Source organism: Podarcis pityusensis (assembly GCF_964106645.2).
Source record: "Podarcis pityusensis genome assembly, chromosome: 1".
Classification (NCBI taxonomy): Eukaryota; Metazoa; Chordata; class Lepidosauria; order Squamata; family Lacertidae; genus Podarcis; species Podarcis pityusensis.
Genome location: NC_138028.1, coordinates 51194870 through 51215472, shown reverse-complemented (window position 1 = coordinate 51215472; position 20603 = coordinate 51194870). Strand labels below are relative to the sequence as shown.

At 44.2% G+C, this 20603-nt stretch overlaps 1 protein-coding gene across 4 annotated transcripts in view; it reads left to right on the top strand.

Moving 5' to 3' along the window:
* Positions 1 to 20603, top strand: part of DGKZ (diacylglycerol kinase zeta) — a 142329-nt gene that overhangs the window by 13416 nt on the left and 108310 nt on the right. The window contains exon 1 of one of the 4 annotated variants that reach the window (XM_081001492.1): positions 14292 to 14959. The exons of 2 other annotated variants lie outside the window; for them this stretch is intronic. In XM_081001492.1, coding sequence (XP_080857618.1) covers positions 14898 to 14959 — 62 coding nt within the window. In that variant the 5' untranslated portion in view covers positions 14292 to 14897. Of the gene's footprint in view, positions 1 to 14291; positions 14960 to 20276; positions 20600 to 20603 lie in introns of those variants that run through there. One more of the 4 variants, XM_081001484.1, reaches the window with a different exon arrangement.

Below are 20603 nucleotides of genomic sequence, written 5' to 3'. Positions count from 1 at the left end.
ATGCTAGCCACAAGCCACTTCTATCCTGTCATTTGTTAGGAAATGCTGCATTTTGATGCATTTCCCCAAAAACTTGCTTCAGTACAAACTGAGAAAAAGAATGAGCAGGCTGTGTTTCAAGCTGGTAATGTGTACGCAGCCCAACTAGATGAGTCTATGAACCAGAGAGACTCATTCTCTGAATTCTAGAAGATTCACCCGTTTCCCCAAACAGCCATCTCTTTCAACAGATCCCACACTAATGCTGCTCCCATGGTGTAACCATCACTGTAGCTCTTCTGCTCCCCAAAACTCCCAGAGCAGCAGGCAGGACATTTGTTCAGTGTTGTCACTTACTCTGCCTGTTTCTCTGGAGAAAACGCACAGAGAAACGCAAGAAAACTTGGATGCAATTATCTAAGATGCATGTCGAAATAGAAACATAAAAGAACTAAATGATACAGACTTCCAACAGATTTATAGTCATCAAAAAACCGAGCTGAAGAAGGCGTGTACTCCGAAACAGGGCCCTGTCCTGGTTACCACCACTGAACCGTACATCTGATTCACACTCCGGATACTCCTTTTTGGCCCCATTTGATCCTTCATTCTTTATTCTTTATTCTAATTTTATATAATGTGGACTCGTTTTGACTGCTATTGAGACTTGTATAAAACAATTGTTGTGCACTGGTATTTCATGTACCTTTGTACTATATCATTGTATATTTGAAACGACATTATTTCTGCACTTAAACGTTGTATCCAAACTTACCATTACTTTAAAACTATCATACTTATACGTTGTGTTTAAATCTACTACTAGCTTCAAACTGTTATTCTTAGCAGAATACACACGTTTTTCATTTCAACTCTTGAGTAGGAATTATACCTTATATCGAAACTTTTGGCCAGAGTTCTTGATATATCCTTTTCAGTGTGTTTCTCTGGAGCTGGCAGCCATTATTATGACTACTTTTGTTATGCTGAAAGCCACCTTGAGCACGGTTTTAACTATCGGAAAGCGGCATACAAATAAAATTATGTATGTATGTATTCTTATATATTTTATTTATACCCCTTTCCCTGATGGGAATTTCCAAGGTGGTTTGGAAATTACCCCAAATGGAAATCATTCTTGTAGGATCTAATTCTACTTCCAGAATTTAGGATTCACTGATGCTTTTGACCCTGTGCTCTCCAGAGTTTAATGCTTCACTGCAGCAGCTGTTTACAGTGCAGCACTATTACAGAGTTGGAAGGGATCCTGAGGGTCATCTAGTCCAACCCTCTGCAGTGTGAGCTTAAATATGTTTACATGGAAACTTGCTGAGTTCAGAGGTACTTACATCTTGATAAGGACTGAAGCTTTGGTTACACAATAGCAGGGAAACAATTGAGACACTTCTTAAGGGGCATAATGGGATGTTCTGGGAAGAGATGAGGTTGTGTAGATTTAGAAAAATAGAAAAATAATAATAATGAGGTTTGTAACCTGCCACTTATTACTTGCATCTTAGAAATCTGCTTTAGACTGCCTGAGCACAAAATGTAATTTTCCATGAGGACCTCTTAACTACACAAAGTCATGACAACTTGGTTCCCGGTCTATTGGAGTTTCCTTTTCATCTTCACGTGCTTGACAAGTTATCACAGCAGGGAGGGTGACAGTGTTGTAATACCAGTAGTGGGATTGTAGTCTTTGCTAATGTAAACACATCACTTATGCCTTTGCAATGAGACCCACAGACTCAGCTGTTTTATGCAGTGATATAGCACTTTTTAAGCTCAGACCATGAGTTTGCAAATTCTGAAGTTTTGAGGAGAAGCACAGAAATAAGGAAGATCACAAGAAAGATCACAAGACAGCCCAGAGAACGTTTCTCAAAATTGGTGGAGGAGTATGAGGAAGAAAAACCTAGTACAATGCACTTGCTATCTATTATACAAACCCAATTAAATACTTGCAAAGCCCTAGCTCTTTCACTACCTCTTGTAGCCCAAGGATTAGGGCTGTACAGTGGTACCTCAGGTTAAGAACTTAATTTGTTCCAGAGGTCCGTTCTTAACCTGAAACTGTTCTTAACCTGAGGTACCACTTTAGCTAATGGGGCCTCCCGCTGCTGCTGTGCCGCCGCCACACGAATTCTGTTCTCATCCTGAAACAAAGTTCTTAACCCGAGGTACTATTTCTGGGTTAGCGGAGTCTGTAACCTGAAGCGTATGTAACCAGAAGCGTATGTAACCTGAGGTACCACTGTATATAGTCTATGATTCTGCTATTCCACAGGTAGAACAAGCACAGACATTGTCATGGAGTGCCAAATTCAGTAACCTGAGGGTGCTTCCAGATGAAAGGTTCCTGGCATAAGAGACTCTTAGCTTTCAAGCTTTTATGCACCTTCAGAAATAGTTTTGAAAGTGACTGGTCAAAGCCTGAAGATGTTTCAATAAACTAAGGCTATGTACACATTAGCAGCTTAAAATTCAGCAAGGTCGTTCCTCTCTTGCATGTTGTACACATCAGAGAGGGGGTGGAGATGCCTTCACCAATGTGCATTATGTTGGTGCAAGAGAAACCTATATCTGTCTATCATCTATCTATCTATCTATCTATCTATCTATCTATCTATCTATCTATATCTATCTTCTATCATCTATCTATCATCTGTCTGTCTGTCTGTTAATAAATTCCTGGATACCAGGATCCAGGTTGGGGGAAATACTCTTTGCTGAGAGAACCCCAGCAGAGATTTAAAATAACAAAATATGCGGCAAAGTAAAGCATGAAACTATAGGAGGTTTAGACCTTTAAAATATGCCATTGTGAGTTCCAAAACTTCCCTCTTTCTGCAGAATAGGAAAAGGCCACACATTTGGTAAGTTGAACAATACAGTGTGCAAAAGTATATGTAGGTCTGCAGACGTCAGCTTTCTTTTGTACAGTACTTGGATTACCTTGGCATTGTTGTTTTCAGAACAAAGTACAAAGCTCAAAAGCTTGCAACCTGCCAACTGTATCACATTGAAAGATAATTATCTCTACAGGGTTTGATGTGCTCAGTGGTGCAGTTAGCTAATTTCAGACTCTGGACTTAATGGTCTTATCCCACCCACTTTCCTTTAGGTGCTAGTATTACTTCATTTCAAAATCTGATAAGACAGCCCTGCTGATCTGCCCTCTTGGTCATTCTGCTGAATGGAGCCCTAGACGTCTGCCCCAAAGTCCTGCCCTGCTGGAGCCAACTAGGACGTACTTCCCTTTCCGTTTCAAATCTTATCCACAAATGCCTCATAATTTCCTTCAGCCTGATCAATATCCCATTCCTTACAGTTCTTTATTCTCTGGAACTGTCGCAGTAGCCATGGCCTGCGCCAAGCACTCCCATCGTAAACAGGTGCAATGCTGCTAAACAAAGGCACTTTGTGCAGCCAGGATGCGGGGCTCCTACTGTGAGCTGTCCCTGCTGCTGCATCGCGTGAAGTCTCAGTGGCCTTGCTGTGTGCCACTTTGACAATGGTGAAGCCTGGAACGCTGCTGTCATTGTGTTTGTGGGCTGGGAAATGAGATGCGGGAGTTACATCCTCCGCTCCCAGGTGGGAAGACATGTGCAGATGGGATGGATGCTTTATGGGAAGGGAGTTTGGTGAACAGTTCTTTCCGGCTCAGCCTTCCCTTTGAATCCTTTTTAAAGCATGTTAATCAGCCTTCATAGAATAGCATAATCAAATCCCCATTTGCTCCCACCAATCTGTGTCTGCAGCTCTTTGACGTGAGCCTGTGTTTCAGCATCTCTTAAAGCAAAAAAATAAAAAAGTGTTCACTGGCCAGTGCTTCATGAATACAACTGCTGTGCTGCCCTTCAACTTGGACAACACTGCTTTTTCCAAGACCCAGTGCCAACTGACAACCCCCAAAGAGTGAGATTTGCCAATTCTGGCAAAGGTGGGAAATCAGTGGGTACCAAAGGGAGCAAGTTCACACCCTTGCATTACTCGCTGGGCACTGCTGTAGATTCCTAATTATTATTATCAGACCTGGTGCTGCCTGAAAGATTTGTAGCAGCTGATGTGTAATGACTGGACACAGCTCTTTGCGAGTCCAGTTGGCAAGAGTTCCAGTAGGGCACGGGGCAAGGGAATTGGTGACTTAGGCAAAGTATATACATATATATATATATACACACATGCTCAAAGAAAGAGGAAAGGAACTGGTTCTGGAATTCTTTGGTGAGACCTGGTGGGGCAGGCATAGGCAAACTCAGCCTTCCAGCTGTTTTGGGACTACAACTCCCATCATCCCTAGCTAACAGAACCAGTGTTCAGGGATTATGGGAATTGTAGTCCCAAAGCATCTGGAGGGCCAAGTTTGCCTATGCCTGTGGTGGGGTCTGGGAAAGCACCCTCTGAAACGTACTAGGCTTTAGCAGTCTTCTGACTTTGTGTCTCACTAGCATTCACTGCAGCTCACTCTTCTCTTGCTTTTTCCTCTTCAAATAAGGCTAGGCCTTGCTGTACATGATTGACTCCCCTAGTGCAAGAGGCTGCTATATCTCCCAGCTTGAGCCTGGCTTTGTCAGGATCTTTTCTGAGCCCACTTGTTTCTTCAGATAGTTTAGGTAGCTGAACAATTTGGAGGTAGTCGCCCCCATGTTTTTCCTCTTCCCCTGGCAGATGGCTTCACTTGCTAATGCTTCCTCCTTCCTTTGGCTGGAAACTTTCCCAAAGGGATTATTGAGCAGCCTGCAGGAACCGACACATGGTGCCCATCTCTGTTGTGCTCTCTTCCTGCCAATCCCACCTCTTCATTCAGCCGGTTGGCCTTTGCTTGGGAGTCTGTTCTTCTCTGCCAGGCTGCATATGGCTCTGTCCTCCCCTCTCAGCTGGTAGGCACCGCTTCCTGCGCTTAGCATTTTCAGATGCACAACGGAGGGCAGGAACAATCTGTCTGGCTTAGCCTAACCACTGGCTGATGCTCGATTTGTTGTTGATTGAGAAGGACTAGCACCAAAAATCTACAGGTTGCCCTATAAGGTGGGCGGGGTGGTGGGAACCTTTCTGAAATGTGTGCTTGTTGGCTGTCTTATCTGGGCCAACTGAACTGATCTCTGTTGCTTGTCATAATATTATCCGGCTTTGTGTGCAAGAAAGTGTAACAAGTCAACTGCTGCCCAGAATTTCCCAGGTTCCTTGCAAATTGCACAGGCTTGACAGTACAGTATACATTTTGGATCGGCAGTACATTCTGTGGCCAGGGAAGAATGGATGGACTAGAATGGGAGGTCTGTTCTTCTCAGGAAGCATCACTATCCATGATGAACACACCCAGAGAACTGGGAACTGGAGAATTCTTAACAGGATTTCTCTTGCCTTCCAGCAGATTCTAGCAGGGACCTTGGCTTCTGTGACAGAGCAAAACTGATGCAGCTTAGGGTCTTCAAAAGTTTAGCAGTGATTATGGTGGGGATGTGAAATTTATGTGTTCATTTGTTTTTTAGTGCATACCTGGCCTTCGAAAGACAACAAAAGCAGCTTATGGAGGAACAGCAGCAAAATAATAGTTAAAAGATTCAAAAGCAGGCATTGTGAGAAATTCTAAACGTGTCAGAAGGGTTTGTAGATGACAGAAACATTCTATTCTGATAACCAGAGCAGCTTGGGTTAAATCATGCGCTTCCTGGGTTCACCGCCCACCATTCACAATCTCTACATGGCCTCAATCAATGTTCTGACAAGCCATGCATCCTCCACAACTCACCTTTCCATTCTGGAACCTTGCACCATCTTCTGGCAGAAACCTGCACCTGCAGTTCCAAATCTTTTCATTGCCACTGAATGATGCTGAGAAAACGCATGGGAGGAGGCTTAAACATTCTAAAGTGATACATACATTCTGAAGTAGTACATACATTCTAATTTGCTGTTAAAGGGAAACTCTTGTGTTATGGTATATGCAATGCATAGTAATACATTTAAAAACCTACAGATCTTAAGCCAGTAAAAATGTATGCTCTCAGAGTCTGTTATATCCTAATAAAGCATGGTTTAAAATGCTACAAAGGCATGTGCATAAGGCCGCATTTTCTACATTCCATGTTCAATGCTGCAGGACACAGTTAAACACATTAAGTGCCCCTGGAAAAGGCACCTTTCCCCTACCACTGTGCAGCAAAGACCAAGCAGTTAAGCTCCCACATGGGATGGCTCAGCTGGTAGACCATGAGACTCTTAATCTTAGGGTCATGGGTTCAAGTTCCATGATGGGCAAAATATCCCTGCATTGCAGGGGGTTGGGCCAGATGACCCTCAGGGTCCCTTATAACTCTACAATTCTATGATTCTATGGTTTCTGTGAGTCATGTGGATTGTTTGGAAGTGGCACAGGCTGAATGCCATTCTCCTGTTTATTGATGGAAGGCGATGTGTTCAAGACGTAGCATGCATGATCTCTTAAATGCGCAGATGTGTAGCAAGAAAATTCCCAAGTATCCTTAAAGCTCCTTAAAACTGATACCACCTGGCAGCCCAAGGGCCAGCAAGTGTACAAACTGTGTCAGAGGTGATTTTAGGGTAGCATGACCGGTACACTTGCTCTGGGCACCGCCCTGCAGGAGGGGCGTCAAAACAGTGCTGCAGATTAGAGCGTGAGAGGTGGGGGGACGGGGACACACACTGAATTTAAGAGCCTAAAATCTGCCTCTGATTGTGTTCTATGGACAACTTGTGGCTCATGAGCTCCATTCAGGAAAAGCTGTGGAACAGTCGAGAACAGCTGCACTTTTTACAGTATTCCCCCCACCCCCACCCCGGTGACAGTGATCACAGTGCGTTGCTCAACAAAACAGGCAGATCCATCTCTTTACAAAGGCAAGACTGTAGTTATTAAAACGTAAATTATGTATGTGCTTTAATTTGTAGAACAACAGAAGTTTATTAAGTAGTCCACTGAGACCCACAGCAATTTTCAAGTGGTCCTCAGGGGAGAATGTTTGAGAATTGTTGCTGTACATCAACGGGAAACACCCTTCTTAGTGCGACTGTTTCTGTAGATACTGTTGGAGCCAGTCTCCTTTTGGTGCTGCTTCTGCCGCTGCCACTGCCACTGTAAGCTATGGCTCTTTCAACATCACAGCCTAGTGCACTCCTTAAAATGCTTCACATTAAGCATTTAAATTAGCTAGCAGCACCATTATTTAAAGCACCCCAAAGCACAATGTAAATACTGCCATGGGATTTCTGCGTGCTCTGGGTTCAAAATATCTCTAAAAGAAATCAGTTACAACCATTCCACTGATTTTGTTAAAGCTGGATCACACCTATTAGGTTTTGTGGCATTCATCTGAACATAAATGTACTCCATAGTCAAGGTATCCCACATTCATTCCTGAGTAAATTCCCACAGATCTCATGATTTTTTTTTACCCACTCTTCAAATGCAAGACTTTTTCAGATGCTATTAAATCCCATACATGTTTGTGGTGTGTGTGTGTGTGTGTGTGTGTGTGTGTGTGTGCTATAGTTGCATTAGCATGGACCCAGCACCAACAGCATGATATCCTGGTCTCTTGGAAAGGGATGGGATGCAATTAAGAACATAATAAAAGAAAGGAAGCCTTGCTGGATTAGACAAAAGTCCATCTTGTCTAGTACAGTGGTGCCTTGCAAGACGAAATTAATTCATTCCACGAGTTTTTTCGTCTAGCGAATTTTTCGTCTTGCAAAGCACGAAATCCCATAGGAATGCATTGAAATTCAATTAATGCGTTCCTATGGTCAAAAAAAGTCCAAACAAAGCCAAATTTGGTACAACAAGAGTTTATTAAGTGCTCTTTAAAGTCACACATACTGTAAAGAGCATTTCAAAAATTGAAGGAACAATAAATTAAGTTTCTAAACATGACAGAAAAACATTTAAAAATCAACAAAGTGTACAGTACATTTTCTAAGACTCTGGGGGACAACTCGAAGAAGGTTCCTCTTCCACTCTTTGCTTCTTGCTGAAGAACCCCCTCCTCAACTGTTCCCCCAGCCACCCACCACACAGAAATTCAAATCCAGAAATTTTTTTAAAAAACAGCAGAGTGGCCCAATGGTCACAGAAAATCATAAAAATGCAGAAAAAAACCACACAAGCTTTCAGATTCTTGCAAACCCCTCCTCAACTGTTCCCCCAGCCACCCACCACACAGAAATTCAAATCCAGAATTTTTTTTAAAAAAACAGCAGAGTGGCCCAATGGTCACAGAAAATCATAAAAATGCAGAAAAAAAACACACAAGCTTCCAGATTCTTGCAAACCCCTCCCCAACACCAAGTCCTTGAATTCCAAACACCCCAACCCAAAACCCCCCCAAAAAGTTTTAAAAGTTTAAAAGATGTTTTGGAAAAGCTTCAAAAATCACCAAAGTCTTCAAAAACCTCACAAAAGGCTACCACTTAGGGTGCTCCTCATCAGTCAAGTCAAGTCAAGTCGCAACTGTATTAACGGTGTTAAGAAAAAGGAAACAAACTTGCAAGACGTTTTCGTTTTTCGTCTTGCGAAGCAAGCCCATAGGGAAATTCGTCTTGCGAAGCAGCTCAAAAAACGGAAAACCCTTTCGTCTAGCGAGTTTTTCGTCTTGCGAGGCGTTCGTCTTGTGGGGCACCACTGTATCCTGTTTCCATTTGTAGCCAGCCAAATACCTTCAGGAAGCCCACAAACAAAGCATTAGCAGAGCCCTCCTGTCATTTGTTCTGGCATTTGGCATTCTAAGGTATATTGCCTCTCAGGCTGGAGGCTCCACTCAGCTATCATGCAAATAGACATTGGTTGACCTGTCATCCATGAATTTGTCTAACGCCCTTTTGGAACTATCTAAGGCAAGCCATGTCCAATGGAAGTGAATTTCATAAGTTAATTATGTGCTGCCTGGGGGAAAAAACTTCTTTGTTTTTCTTGAATATACTGCCAGCCAGTTTCACTGAGTTACCTTGAACACTAGTGTTTGGCTGCAGTGGCATTGTCTTGATTGATGAAATAAGCACACGCTTGTTCAACAACAACAATCTGGAGAGAAATGTAGCCCAGTGCTGGAAAGGGGAACACACAGTTCATTTTATCTAATCTTTCTATCTATCTGTCTACCTATTTATTTATTTAAAAGGCTCACAAAACGAGAGAATGTTGCAACAGATGAGAAAGTAAATTTGCTGATGTTTATCACTGAGTTCGTTAAATAATAAGTTTTCCTGCGCTGTACATAGTGTAGAGAGACACTTAGCCTCTAAATTGTCTTCTTTTAAAGTAAATCTCCTGTCCTGACATTCATACATCCACATTCCACGCAGCACCTGCAATGGCAGCGGTTACGCTAGCTGTGTAGAAAACCACACTTCCCTAGCAGTTACTTACGTCAAGTATGCACAACAGCTGTTTCCCAGAAAACAAAGGGGTTTAAACCCAACAGGTGAATCTTTACTAAAAGTGTGCAGTGCAAATATATACAGTTTAAAGTAAGCCCCGACATATTCAATATTCTCAGGTATGTGCACACAGGATCACAGTCTTAGTCTGATTCGTTGTTTCTTTTCCCCAAAGACCTGTACTTCTGTAATGGAGTGTGTGGACTAGGAATTTCTAAAATAATTGCAATCATTCTTATCATACTACAGTCACTAGAATTGCTCAGACTGCAGTCACTAGAATTGTCATGGCTGTAAAAGTGCTCTAAAACTAATATATTCATTCCATTGATAAGCGTGGATTTACTTGGAAATAAGTCCCACTGAATTCACTAATAGTTGCTGCTGCTCCCAATGAAGTGTGCATCAGATCACAGTCCTACAACATCTTTCAATGGGCTGCTGTGAGTTGCTCTGAAAACTACGGCCTGAGATATAAATGAAATAAATTGCTGATATCTTTAATGACATAGGTGTGGACATCTTATTGTGATATTCCTTAGTGCATATAATACTATGCATATAATATGCAGCTTTGTTTATTAACAATTCTTGAAATAAAGATAGGCATGCTCAAGCTGTACAGTATTTCGTCCTATCCCTTTAGCAATGTTCCCTGTAGTGTTGGAAAACCAGAAAAGGGTTATTATTTTCCTGTCATTGATCCTTTCAAACCTTAAAAAGAATTAACTTTTAAAAATAAAATAGTAACATATATAAGGTCATGATGACAATTAATTATTTGTAAGAAAATTCATTAGCATTCTGTTCGCAGTTTCAAAATGGGAGATTCCTTTGTTTATCAGTGTTTTGTGGTCTGAATGTGAAAACAAAGGTCTTTCTGTTCCCCATTGGTGCTGGAAAGCCATCAGGACAGTAGAATCATACGGTTCGTCACTCATCAGATGATATAATATGGGTCATTCTTACCACCACTACTTCCTACTCACTTCTTGAGCCTTTCTCTCCTACTTTCTGTTCTTGATACAGTGGTACCTCGGGTTACAGACACTTCAGGTTATAGACTCTGCTAACCCAGAAATAGTACCTCAGGTTAAGAACTTTGCTTCAGGATGAGAACAGAAATCGCACAGCGGCAGCGAGAGGCCCCATTAGCTAAAGTGGTACCTCAGGTTAAGAACAGTTTCAGGTTAAGAACAGACCTCTGGAACGAATTAAGTTCTTAACCCAAGGTACCACTGTACTTTCAATTCCTCATGGAGTTTTAGCTAAGTCACATGAACCCTGTAAACTGTAAACTTTGCATCTATTTTCCTATGAAATCTTAGGAAATTATAGAGGAGGTCGTAGAACAGTAGAGGGTTAGTTTAAATTATGTCAGTTATATTTGTTTTGCAAGATAGTTCTGGGAAATGTAGCTATGGGGTTTTTTTGTTCATACCTTTCAGTTTCACAGCATTTTCAAAGTTTCAAAGCTGCACACAATCAAAATACAGCAATAATCAATAAAGCACAGTCCGCATCCTAAACCATTTAGATATTTAAAGGCCAAAACTAGCACTTTCAAATGGATCTGGAGACAAGTTGGGGAGCCAATGAACTTGATGCAATTCAGATGTAACATGAAGATCAAAAATGTGGTCCCATCAGCATCCTACCTGTTGCATTCTTGTGCCACCAGAGGTTTCTGACCATTTTTCAGCAGGGAAGTAATGAACCCATGTGTTATTGTGGCAAGATCTGACTTCACCAGAAAATAATACTTTTGTTTTATTACAAATTGCAGGTGTGCCCTTTTCTGATTTAGATCAAGCCTGAGGCAGGGCAAAGCTTAGTTTTAGTTTTGTTTGTTATATTTATGTATCATTTCACAACATTCAAAAGGCATCCTAAATCAATTTACAGTAGAATAAAAATATAAATATAATTATAAAACAAGAAATGTATTAAAAAAATAACAATAGAAATACTAAAAGTGTTCATCTAAAGATAAAGATAAAGAAAACATTCTGTACTGGTTACTTATTGGGGCAAGGGGGAATCAGGCAGCAAGGACTGGAGATGTGAATAACATAATACAGTGATACGTTGGGTTACATACGCTTCAGGTTACATACACTTCAGGTTACAGACTCCGCTAACCCAGAAATAGTACCTTGGGTTAAGAACTTTGCTTCAGGATGAGAACAGAAATCGTGCTCTGGCGGTGTGGCGGCAGCAGGAGGCCCCATTAGCTAAAGTGGTGCTTCAGGTTAAGAACAGTTTCAGGTTAAGAACGGACCTCCGGAACGAATTAAGTACTTAACCCGAGGTATTTAATTTCACTCTTGGGTCTGCTGTTTAGCTCCTTCTCTTGTCTTCTGTCTTATACAACACCCCCTTCATATCTTTGAAGGAATTAGAAAGTTCTGGTAGGCTCTTTTTATTTAAATTTATGGCTCTTATTGATGTAGGTGGTGGTAGGGAGATTGCTAAAACTGAAAGTGTGCCATTCTTGGTGCCGGGCAGGGGAGAAGCCGATTTGTATGCAAACTTAGACTTTGCATTTGGCCATCTTCTACAACTCTGTGAGAGCCAGTGCAGAGCACTGAATTTGGATCAGGGTACAAGTTCCTTTTCCACCACGAACATTGACCTTTGGCAAGTGTCACACCTCTCAATCTCAGTTTCTTTCTTTATAACATAGAAATAACAAGAGACCTGCCTTCCGGGGCTGCTGTGACAGCAAAGACAGTAACCTGGGCCCCATCTGCACTATGCATTTATGGCAGTAACCCACCACTTTAAACCGTCACCGCTTCCCACTTCCTGGAACTGTAGTTTGTTAAGGGTACTGAGATTTGATAGGAGACCCCCATGTCCCACATAGAGCTACAATTTCCAGTGTTCCCTTGGAAGAGGCATTGATTGTTCAACCACTTTGAGGACTGTAGCTCTTTGAGGGGAATAAGACTCTCCTATCCGCTCTTGGCACCTTTGACAAATTACAGCCTCCAGAATTATTGGGTAGTGGTGGCTGGGAAGCCATGACTGTTTAAAGTGGTATAATACTGCTTTAAATGTTTAGTGCAGACGAGTCCATAGAAAGCATATTTAAAGTGCTAGGTAAAAGTCAGAGTGAGGTGGCAGATGATTTTGGACATCACAGAGGACAAGCAACTTGTTAATTATAGTAAGAGTGTATTTTTTCTGCTGGGAAACAGTGCTTGTGGGATTTCCTGATTCAGGTGCCAAAATAACTTGGCCAGCCTTGGTACTATGCAGGGCTTTTTCCCCCAGCCGGAGCTCATCAGAACTCAACTCTGGCACCTCTCAGGTGGGCACCCCATTGCCATTATTTCTTTTTTAATTATTTTAACACATTCTTTTAAAAAAAATTACAAAGCAATAATCATAAATAAATAAGAATAAAGATGTGCACCCCACCACCGAGACCTTTCCATTACAACTATCCAACCTCCCAAAATTTAAACACCTCCTGTGATGGTTTGACCCATTTCTGTTTTAACAGTACAAATTCTACAAACACCCTCCATATCTCCTCAAAATAATTTCTCCTGCATATTCCCCATCTTACCTTAATGGCACATGTTAATTTATCATTAATAGCTATATCCCACACCTCTTTATACCACTCTTCCGTTTTATATTCTGCTTGCCACTTCCACTTCCTAGCTATAATAATTTGCGCAGCTATCAATAAATTTGTGAGCAAGTCCTTCATAGCTTGTGAACCTTCCACCCCATCGTAAATTGATAATAATGCTACCTCTGGACTTTTGGTCAGCTTTAACCCAGTGATTTCTGTTATCTCCTTAAACACCCTTTCCAATATTTTTTTTTTACATATTTACACCCCCACCACATGTGAACATAATTCCGTTTCCTGGCATCCCCTCCAACATAACACCAAATATTCCTTGTTGATTTGATTTAATCTGACTAGTGCTAAAACCATCTCCAAATTAATTTATAATAATTGCCATTTTAAGAGAACAAGGGAGAAGTTAATGGTAAGCTCCTGCACCACTTTTTCTAGAAAAATAGCACTGGTACTATGTACCTTTACTTAGGAGAGGGTCAGGGGTGGACTTTGGTAATCTTTCGTAATATGGCACCCTGTGTGTGAGGAAAGGCCTGTCTCTAAGGTGCAGCCAAGGTTAACAGGTCCAGGAAAAGCGGTTCTTCAAAAACACATAAAAACTTTATTTAAAAAACAAGGTTCATTGAAGAAAAAGGCTTCAAATGACAACACAAGTTAAAGCTACTCAGAAGCAAAGAAAGCAACAAGACTGTCTTGTCTGGTTATTAATCAGCTAGCACTCAAGGTGGTGCAAGTTGAGCAAAAGATTCCTGAGCATAGAACAGAATTCAGTTTGGCAGCATGACTGGTAGCAGCGATCATTGCATGATGAGCGCTGTCTTACAATAGCCCAAACCTCGAGCTTAAGCAAAACTGACTCGAATCATAAGACCTGATATGCCCAATCATAGGGCTTAATTGGTAGAGCTTTACAGATAATGAGCACTCACCCCTCCCGTCATGGTTTTTGGATCACCCCACTCTCATTAGCCTTAGCCTTGAAGGCCTAATAAGGGACACCTGTGCTCAGCTTCAGTACTCAGGAATCCCACCAGTTTCTCAAAAAAGGCTAACAAATCAGGCCCAAAAGATCTACCGGTATTTCCCTACACTGTGCGAGGCCAAACTCTGGCGTCCCCAAATAGATCTTCTCAATTATGAATCTTCTCAGTTTTGAGCCCCTTCGGCTTGGCACCCTGTGCAGGGGATCTGCCCCACCTCAAATCTGCTGCTGAGAAGGGGTGCTCTTTGCTGTCCCCCCCACCAGGCAGCCAAACGTCTTAGGTCAAAGTGTTTAGTACGCCGACGCCCTTCATTGGTTAGCAGCGCAAGGGACAGAAAGGGGAGCGAGCGTGCTTCTGGTTGTTCCCAAAGCGAGGGAAGAAATACCATGGCCTCACTGTGGTGTGTAGCCAGAGTAGCTGACCTAACGCATTCAGATGGCCATTTCTCAACGGGGGAAAGCCTGTGAGGAGTTTCCTCCGCTGTCGTAAGGAGGCGCTTCTGCCCTGAGGGAGAATTCTCGCCACCCGAGAGAGACTTGTACGACGGGAACTTGTTGCCACTTGCCCAAGTCTGAGCAGAGAGGCTTCGGCGTCGAGGCTTCTCTCGCCTGAGAGAAGCAACGTGGGCTGCTCAGGGCTGGGAATCGGTGCGCGTGTATGCTTTGCACAGCGTGGTGCAGCGGCGGCGGCCGTCTCAGGCTGCCTGCTACCCTTTCAGGAAGCCCATAAAAAGAGGAACAGGGTGGAGAGAGAGTGCGCGAACAAAGCCAGTGTGCCCCGCGCTGCGGACCTGATGGCAAGGAGCTGCTGGCGAGGGTCTGCCCTGCCGGGAATGACTCCGCAGCCCGGCCGCGGGAAGAGGGGCGGCGAGGCCGTGCAGAGGAGGTCCGAGGTGGTCTGAGGAGGACCTGCCCGTCCCCGAAGGGCAGATGTGGTGGCACCGGTCGTGGGATGTCCCGCGGAGCCCCCCCGGGAAAAGCACCGCCGCCAGGTACTGCCGACCGGCAAGGCTGGGACTCTGCTGATTTCCTCTCGCCGTCTGGGCTGACGCCCTGGTCTCTCGCACGGAGAGCTGTTGTTTACATCCTGCTATTGTGGAGGGAAAGGGCCTTTGCCATGGAATCCCTTCCTCCCCTTGGGGCCATTCGCCGCCTGCGTGGAGGAAGGGAGGCCTGTGTGGGGTAGGGGACAAGGCGGCCAGGCTGCTCCTCCTCCCGTGCTAATGGCTTTAACATATATCCGAGAGGCTGGTAGGATGCAGGGTGTCCTGAGAGGAGAGGAAATGGGGGTGGGGAAGCAAATGTGGTTCCAGGAATCCTGAATGTTTTCCCCTCAAGAAGTCATTGTTGTGATGGAGCTGCAAAGGGGGTATCCTCATTTCTTCCTAGATACTGTTGTGGGGAGTAAGGAGGGTGTGTTTTGGGCTCTTCCCCCTGCCACTTTTTGTGGTTGGAACTGGAAGGTTTCCATCAATGACCTCTCTCCCCTCCCCAGGGATGCTCTCCAAACTTGCTCCCATCCAGGGCTCACGCTGTTGTCAGGCAGAACATTTTGACTGATGAAATGGTATTATTATTTCTGTGAACTGCTTTGAGGTATTAACAAGTGGCATGTAAATATTGTGTGACAGTTGCTTTGGATGGCAGAAGCTGAAGGGCGGGAAGTGGACCAAGACGAGGGTGCCACACAATCTGATCTGCACCCTTGACACTAGCTGCTGCTCTCAGGCGCTGTAGAGGGTGCTACCCCATTGCCAGTATTGAAAGTAAGATTTAGCTGCCTGCCCTGTTGGCTTCTGTACATGGAATGGGGGGGGTGCACTTGCCTTTTGCCTCACGCAGCAAAATGTATTGAGCTGGCCTGGCTTGCTTCTATGCTGGGCTCCCAGTGAGCTGATGTGTGAAAACTCAAGAAGAAAGGAAGGAGCTGGCTGTGAAGTTCATTTGCTTTGCAAAAAAGGAAAGAGGTGTGTGTGTGTTGTGTGGGTTTGAGGGAGTGATGATGTTGACAGCTGCTCCCATTTCCAGGGAACAGGTGTGGGTTTCCTAGGTGAAGTCACCATCTCCCTTGGTGAGCATAAATAGTCTGCATGTTGAGCGATACGGCAAAGTGGTACGTAGCTTTCCATTTCTAAAACCACAGAGTGGTAGGCCTTTGAATACCAGATCTAGGTGAGAGGGGAAAAGCAAAACAGACAGCAAGAAACTATTCAGAGCAAGAAGCAATGGGATGGAGGGAGAGGGGAATGTCTAGCCGCAAACATAATGTGTTGCTGTTCCCTCCATACATTCCACTCTACCACACTGTACTGCATCTTCCCTCACACACGTACCCTGTGACCCACTGAAGATGTCTGAATATATCCCCTTGAAAGCACTCATGTAGATGGAATCGTTTCTTAGTTGAATGCTCCCGAGAACATCTGAGTTGGTCTGGGCAAGCTGCAAGGATAACTCAAGTATGATTCATTATGCTCTGTCTCATGAAATGGCAAGGATTTTAAAAGCAGTGGCATGATGAAACACAGCAATGCAAAACCTGTGTCCCTGACTTCAGGAAACTCTTTATCTGTAGTCAGGCTGCACATTTTTATTAATAACTTGCCTTCTGGAAGTGCTAGAGACTTACTTTAAAATAATAATTATGAAAGGCACAGCCCCGGGGGCAATCACTCCAATTGCACCATGCATAATCTGGCTTTGGCTATGTAAATGGGTGGCATATAAATAATACAATTATTATTATAAGAACATTTGCTGCTTGAAAAGTCTTCGAGGGCAGCCTGAGTGGAAGTGGCTACCATATTTGGGGATATACATTTTTCCCCAATACTGTTCAGTGGTTAACTTGGGATTCCCACCCCTCTCCATCTTTCTTTTCCTGGCTTTTTGCTTGAAGCATCAAAACTCTTAATCCAAGTGGTGTCTTCATACTGATTGCTGTTACACTTATCGGACCTCTGAGACAGAAGAGATTTATAACACTAGGTAAGAGATCTACTGGAGATTTGTAAACTTGGATAATAGTTCTGCACTTTGGTATGAGATTATTTTCCCCTTAGGAAGATTTGATGGGCTGGACCAGGTGACCTCCTTTTCTTGCCAGGTTCTGTGTGCATAAGATGTCAAAACACATGCTAGGGTTGTGCCAACTTTTTTTTAAGGCTTTCAATGAAACTATACCATATAAAGATGCAGAAAAATAAATCTTAGTTCAAATATAACTCATGTAGTCCTTGCAAGAATCCAAACAACATTTTTTTTAAAAAAACACCACGAGTACATATTGAGCATATTCAGTTGAAGCAAAGCTGTATCAGCTGTGTCACAGTCAGGAACCAGAAATCCAGCCTCACAGTTTAAGAGATTACAAAGCAGGGGGTGTGGGCTTTGTGCAAGATAAAGGGCCTATTATGCTACAGAACTTTTAATAATAATAATAACAATAATAGATAATATGCTGCCCTTCTGACTGGATTGCTCTAGCCACTGTGGCAACTTCCAGCAAAATAAAACATCAAACATTAAAAACTTCCCTATACAGGGCTGCCTCTTCTAAAAGTCATATACAGTGGTACCTCAGGTTAAGTACTTAATTCGTTCCGGAGGTCCGTTCTTAACCTGAAACTGTTCTTAACCTGAAGCACCACTTTAGCTAATGGGGCTTCCTGCTGCCGCCGCGCCGCCAGACCCGATTTCTGTTCTTATCCTGAAGCAAAGTTCTTAACCTGAAGCACTATTTCTGGGTTAGCGGAGTGTGTAACCTGAAGCGTATGTAACCCGAGGTACCACTGTAGTTGTTTATCTGTTTGACATCTGATGGGAGGGCATTCCATCACTGAGAAGGTTGACAAGCCCCATCTGCCCCTAATAAAAGAAAATTAAACCACACTGAATAGAATGTGTCTCGCTTTGTTTAGCCATTGAACAAGTGAATTTTTTGTGTCAGCTTCTCTGATATAGCTAGGAACGAAACCTGCTGTATCAGGCTCCTGTTGTGACTCCCTCAAGATGTTTCCAAATGCAAGTCACAAGCATTCTTCCTGCCATGAGCAGGAAGTTAACAAGCTAATGTTTTGTGGGCCACAATTTGTTATGTTGTGGGCAATTTGTTCTGTCCTGTTCCAATTTATAGTGAGACTGTGATCACAAGCCTTAGCTGGGATTTGTGCTGCTCACATACAGCCCTGCTGCCATGAAGAACTGCCATAATGTAAGGCAAAATAGATGCACACAAGTGTAACTCCAAAGAGAAAGATACCGGTAATTAATCAAAATAGCTGAGAGTTTTGAAGAATATGGGAATGCAAATCTAATCATTTCCATGTTAGTGAAATTAAGTGATGTCAACAGAAATGAAGCCAAAACAGAACCACAGAAAAAAAAGAAGAGGTATCAGAATGACTGGTATATTTGGGGGGAGGCCCATAGCTCCGTGCTAGAGCCTCTGCTTTGCATGCAGAAGGTCCCAGGTTCAATCCCAGCCTAGACTGGGCTGGGAGAGACTCCCTCCTGAACCCCTGGAGAAATGCTACCAAGTCAATGTGGTTAATACTGAGCTAGATGGACTGATTGTCTCATTCAGTATAATGCAGCTTCCTGTGTTTTATGTACCCCAAGGATTGCAGAAGTACCGACCGACCAACCAACCAACCAACCAACTGAAAATCCTTTTGAAAATACAACAATTAATGGGGCACACCTTTAAAGAACAGCCCTATGGTGACTGAGCATTCTTGGTATCCATGGAATGCTGAGCGTCAGTCAGCATTCGTGGTGGTGGTGCAGAGTGAAATAGAATGCAACACAGCATTCTGGAGGAGAGCATTACTTGATGGCTGGCAGGAACTCTGCTAGGAAGTTACCAGTACACTTAATTTTTGTTGTTGCAGGTCCTATTTGTCTAATCTAATCTGGAAATTCCAGAAAGTAATCCCAGAGAAGCAGGACAGTGAAGCCTCTAGGAGGAAGTTGCGCCCTGGCTCATTCATAATGTTCCAAATTGCACTCACATAAGGCTGAAGGCTAGGCTCCAGGAATTACAGAGGGCAGCTTAGGCTAAAGGCAGCAGTGGGGAAATACACAAAATGTGAAAATTTGCTTGGAGACACTTGATGTCTTTAGTTTTCACCAATGGAGGCACAAACCAAACAAGCCAAGTCCTGGGTCACGGGGGAGACCTCAAATTGCTTTACAGGGATACAGTGGTACCTCGGGTTACATATGCTTCAGGTTACATACGCTTCAGGTTACATACGCTTCAGGTTACAGACATAGCGCTTCAGGTTAAGAACTTTGCTTCAGGATAAGAACAGAAATCGTGCTCCGACGGTGTGGCAGCAGCAGGAGGCCCCATTAGCTAAAGTGGTGCTTCAGGTTAAGAACAGTTTCAGGTTAAGAACAGACCTCCGGAACGAATTAAGTACTTAACCTGAGGTACCACTGTATTTCCATAGGTAACTGATACCAAGTGCCTTTGCAATGTAGGTGATCACCAGCGCCAAACGTTATTGCCATGCCATAGGAATCAATTTTTAGGGGCCGTGGGGTCTTCAGCCCCCTTAATAAAATATTTGAGGGGGCTGGGCACCCACAAAGTTGACGTGCGTTCCCATTCAAATAGTGTGTGTATGTGGGGCACAATATTTTATTCAAGTTGGCACCTCTGATTCATACTTCGCTTTGTGTTTTTGGTCCAAACCGAATTAAACTTTTTGTTTGAGTACGTATTCTCTCTCTAGCTTCCTTTCCCTATAAAGTATTGCAATCCGTTTGCTCTGTTCAGGCACGTGGCCTTAGATTGCAAATGAGCCGGCAGGCTCCCATTAGCAGCGGCAGAACGGTGATAACACTTTGCTAGGTCCGACAAATCCAGATGCTTAGAGCAAAAGCACTTCTTCGTCACTCCGTGGCGCTGCCGCCAGCCCTGGGCCACAGTCCTAGGCCAGTATCCCAGAAGGAATTCCCTCGCTGGCCTGCGGATCCCCATGGATGCAACTAACCCCTACAGTTGCACAGGCCACGCTGCCCCCAGATCTATCCCCTAGTCTTCCTTGAGCAGAGAGGCGTCCGCGTGTCAGTTCTATTTCTCCCGCCGGGTGCCTGAAGGGGAGGGCGCTCCTCCAGGCCTTCCCTGCGCGACCGCTGTTATTCCGACCCGCCCCTCGCTCTGCCGCCGGCTGCTGCGCATGCAGTGCGCACGTGGGAACGGCAGGTGGAGCTGGCTGCCTGCGTTTGCCTGGGTGTGCGGGCTGCGAGGAGGCAGCTTCCCGGGCAGCTATCTGGGGTCCTCGGGCGCTTACCTTGCTTGCTGCTGATACTTCCTGCAGCGCTCCAGTTTCCCGACGAGGCGCGCCGGGGATCGCAGCCGAGGGTTGAGCTGGGCATGCAGCGCCCACCGCGGGGACGCGCGAAGCTGTGGCGCGCCAGTTGACTGCTGCTGCTGCTGTTCTTGGGGAGCTGCCCCGCAGATTCGCCCTCGGACGAGGCAGCCTGGCGCCGCTTTCCGCCTCTCGCCCGCCTTGGCAACGGATTCATGGACTCGGGCGAGAGGCTGCCTCCGCCTCCGCTTCCTTGTGAGCCCGATCGCCGCCGTCTTGTCCCGCGGGAATGACTGGCGTCCTGCCGGGCAGGTGA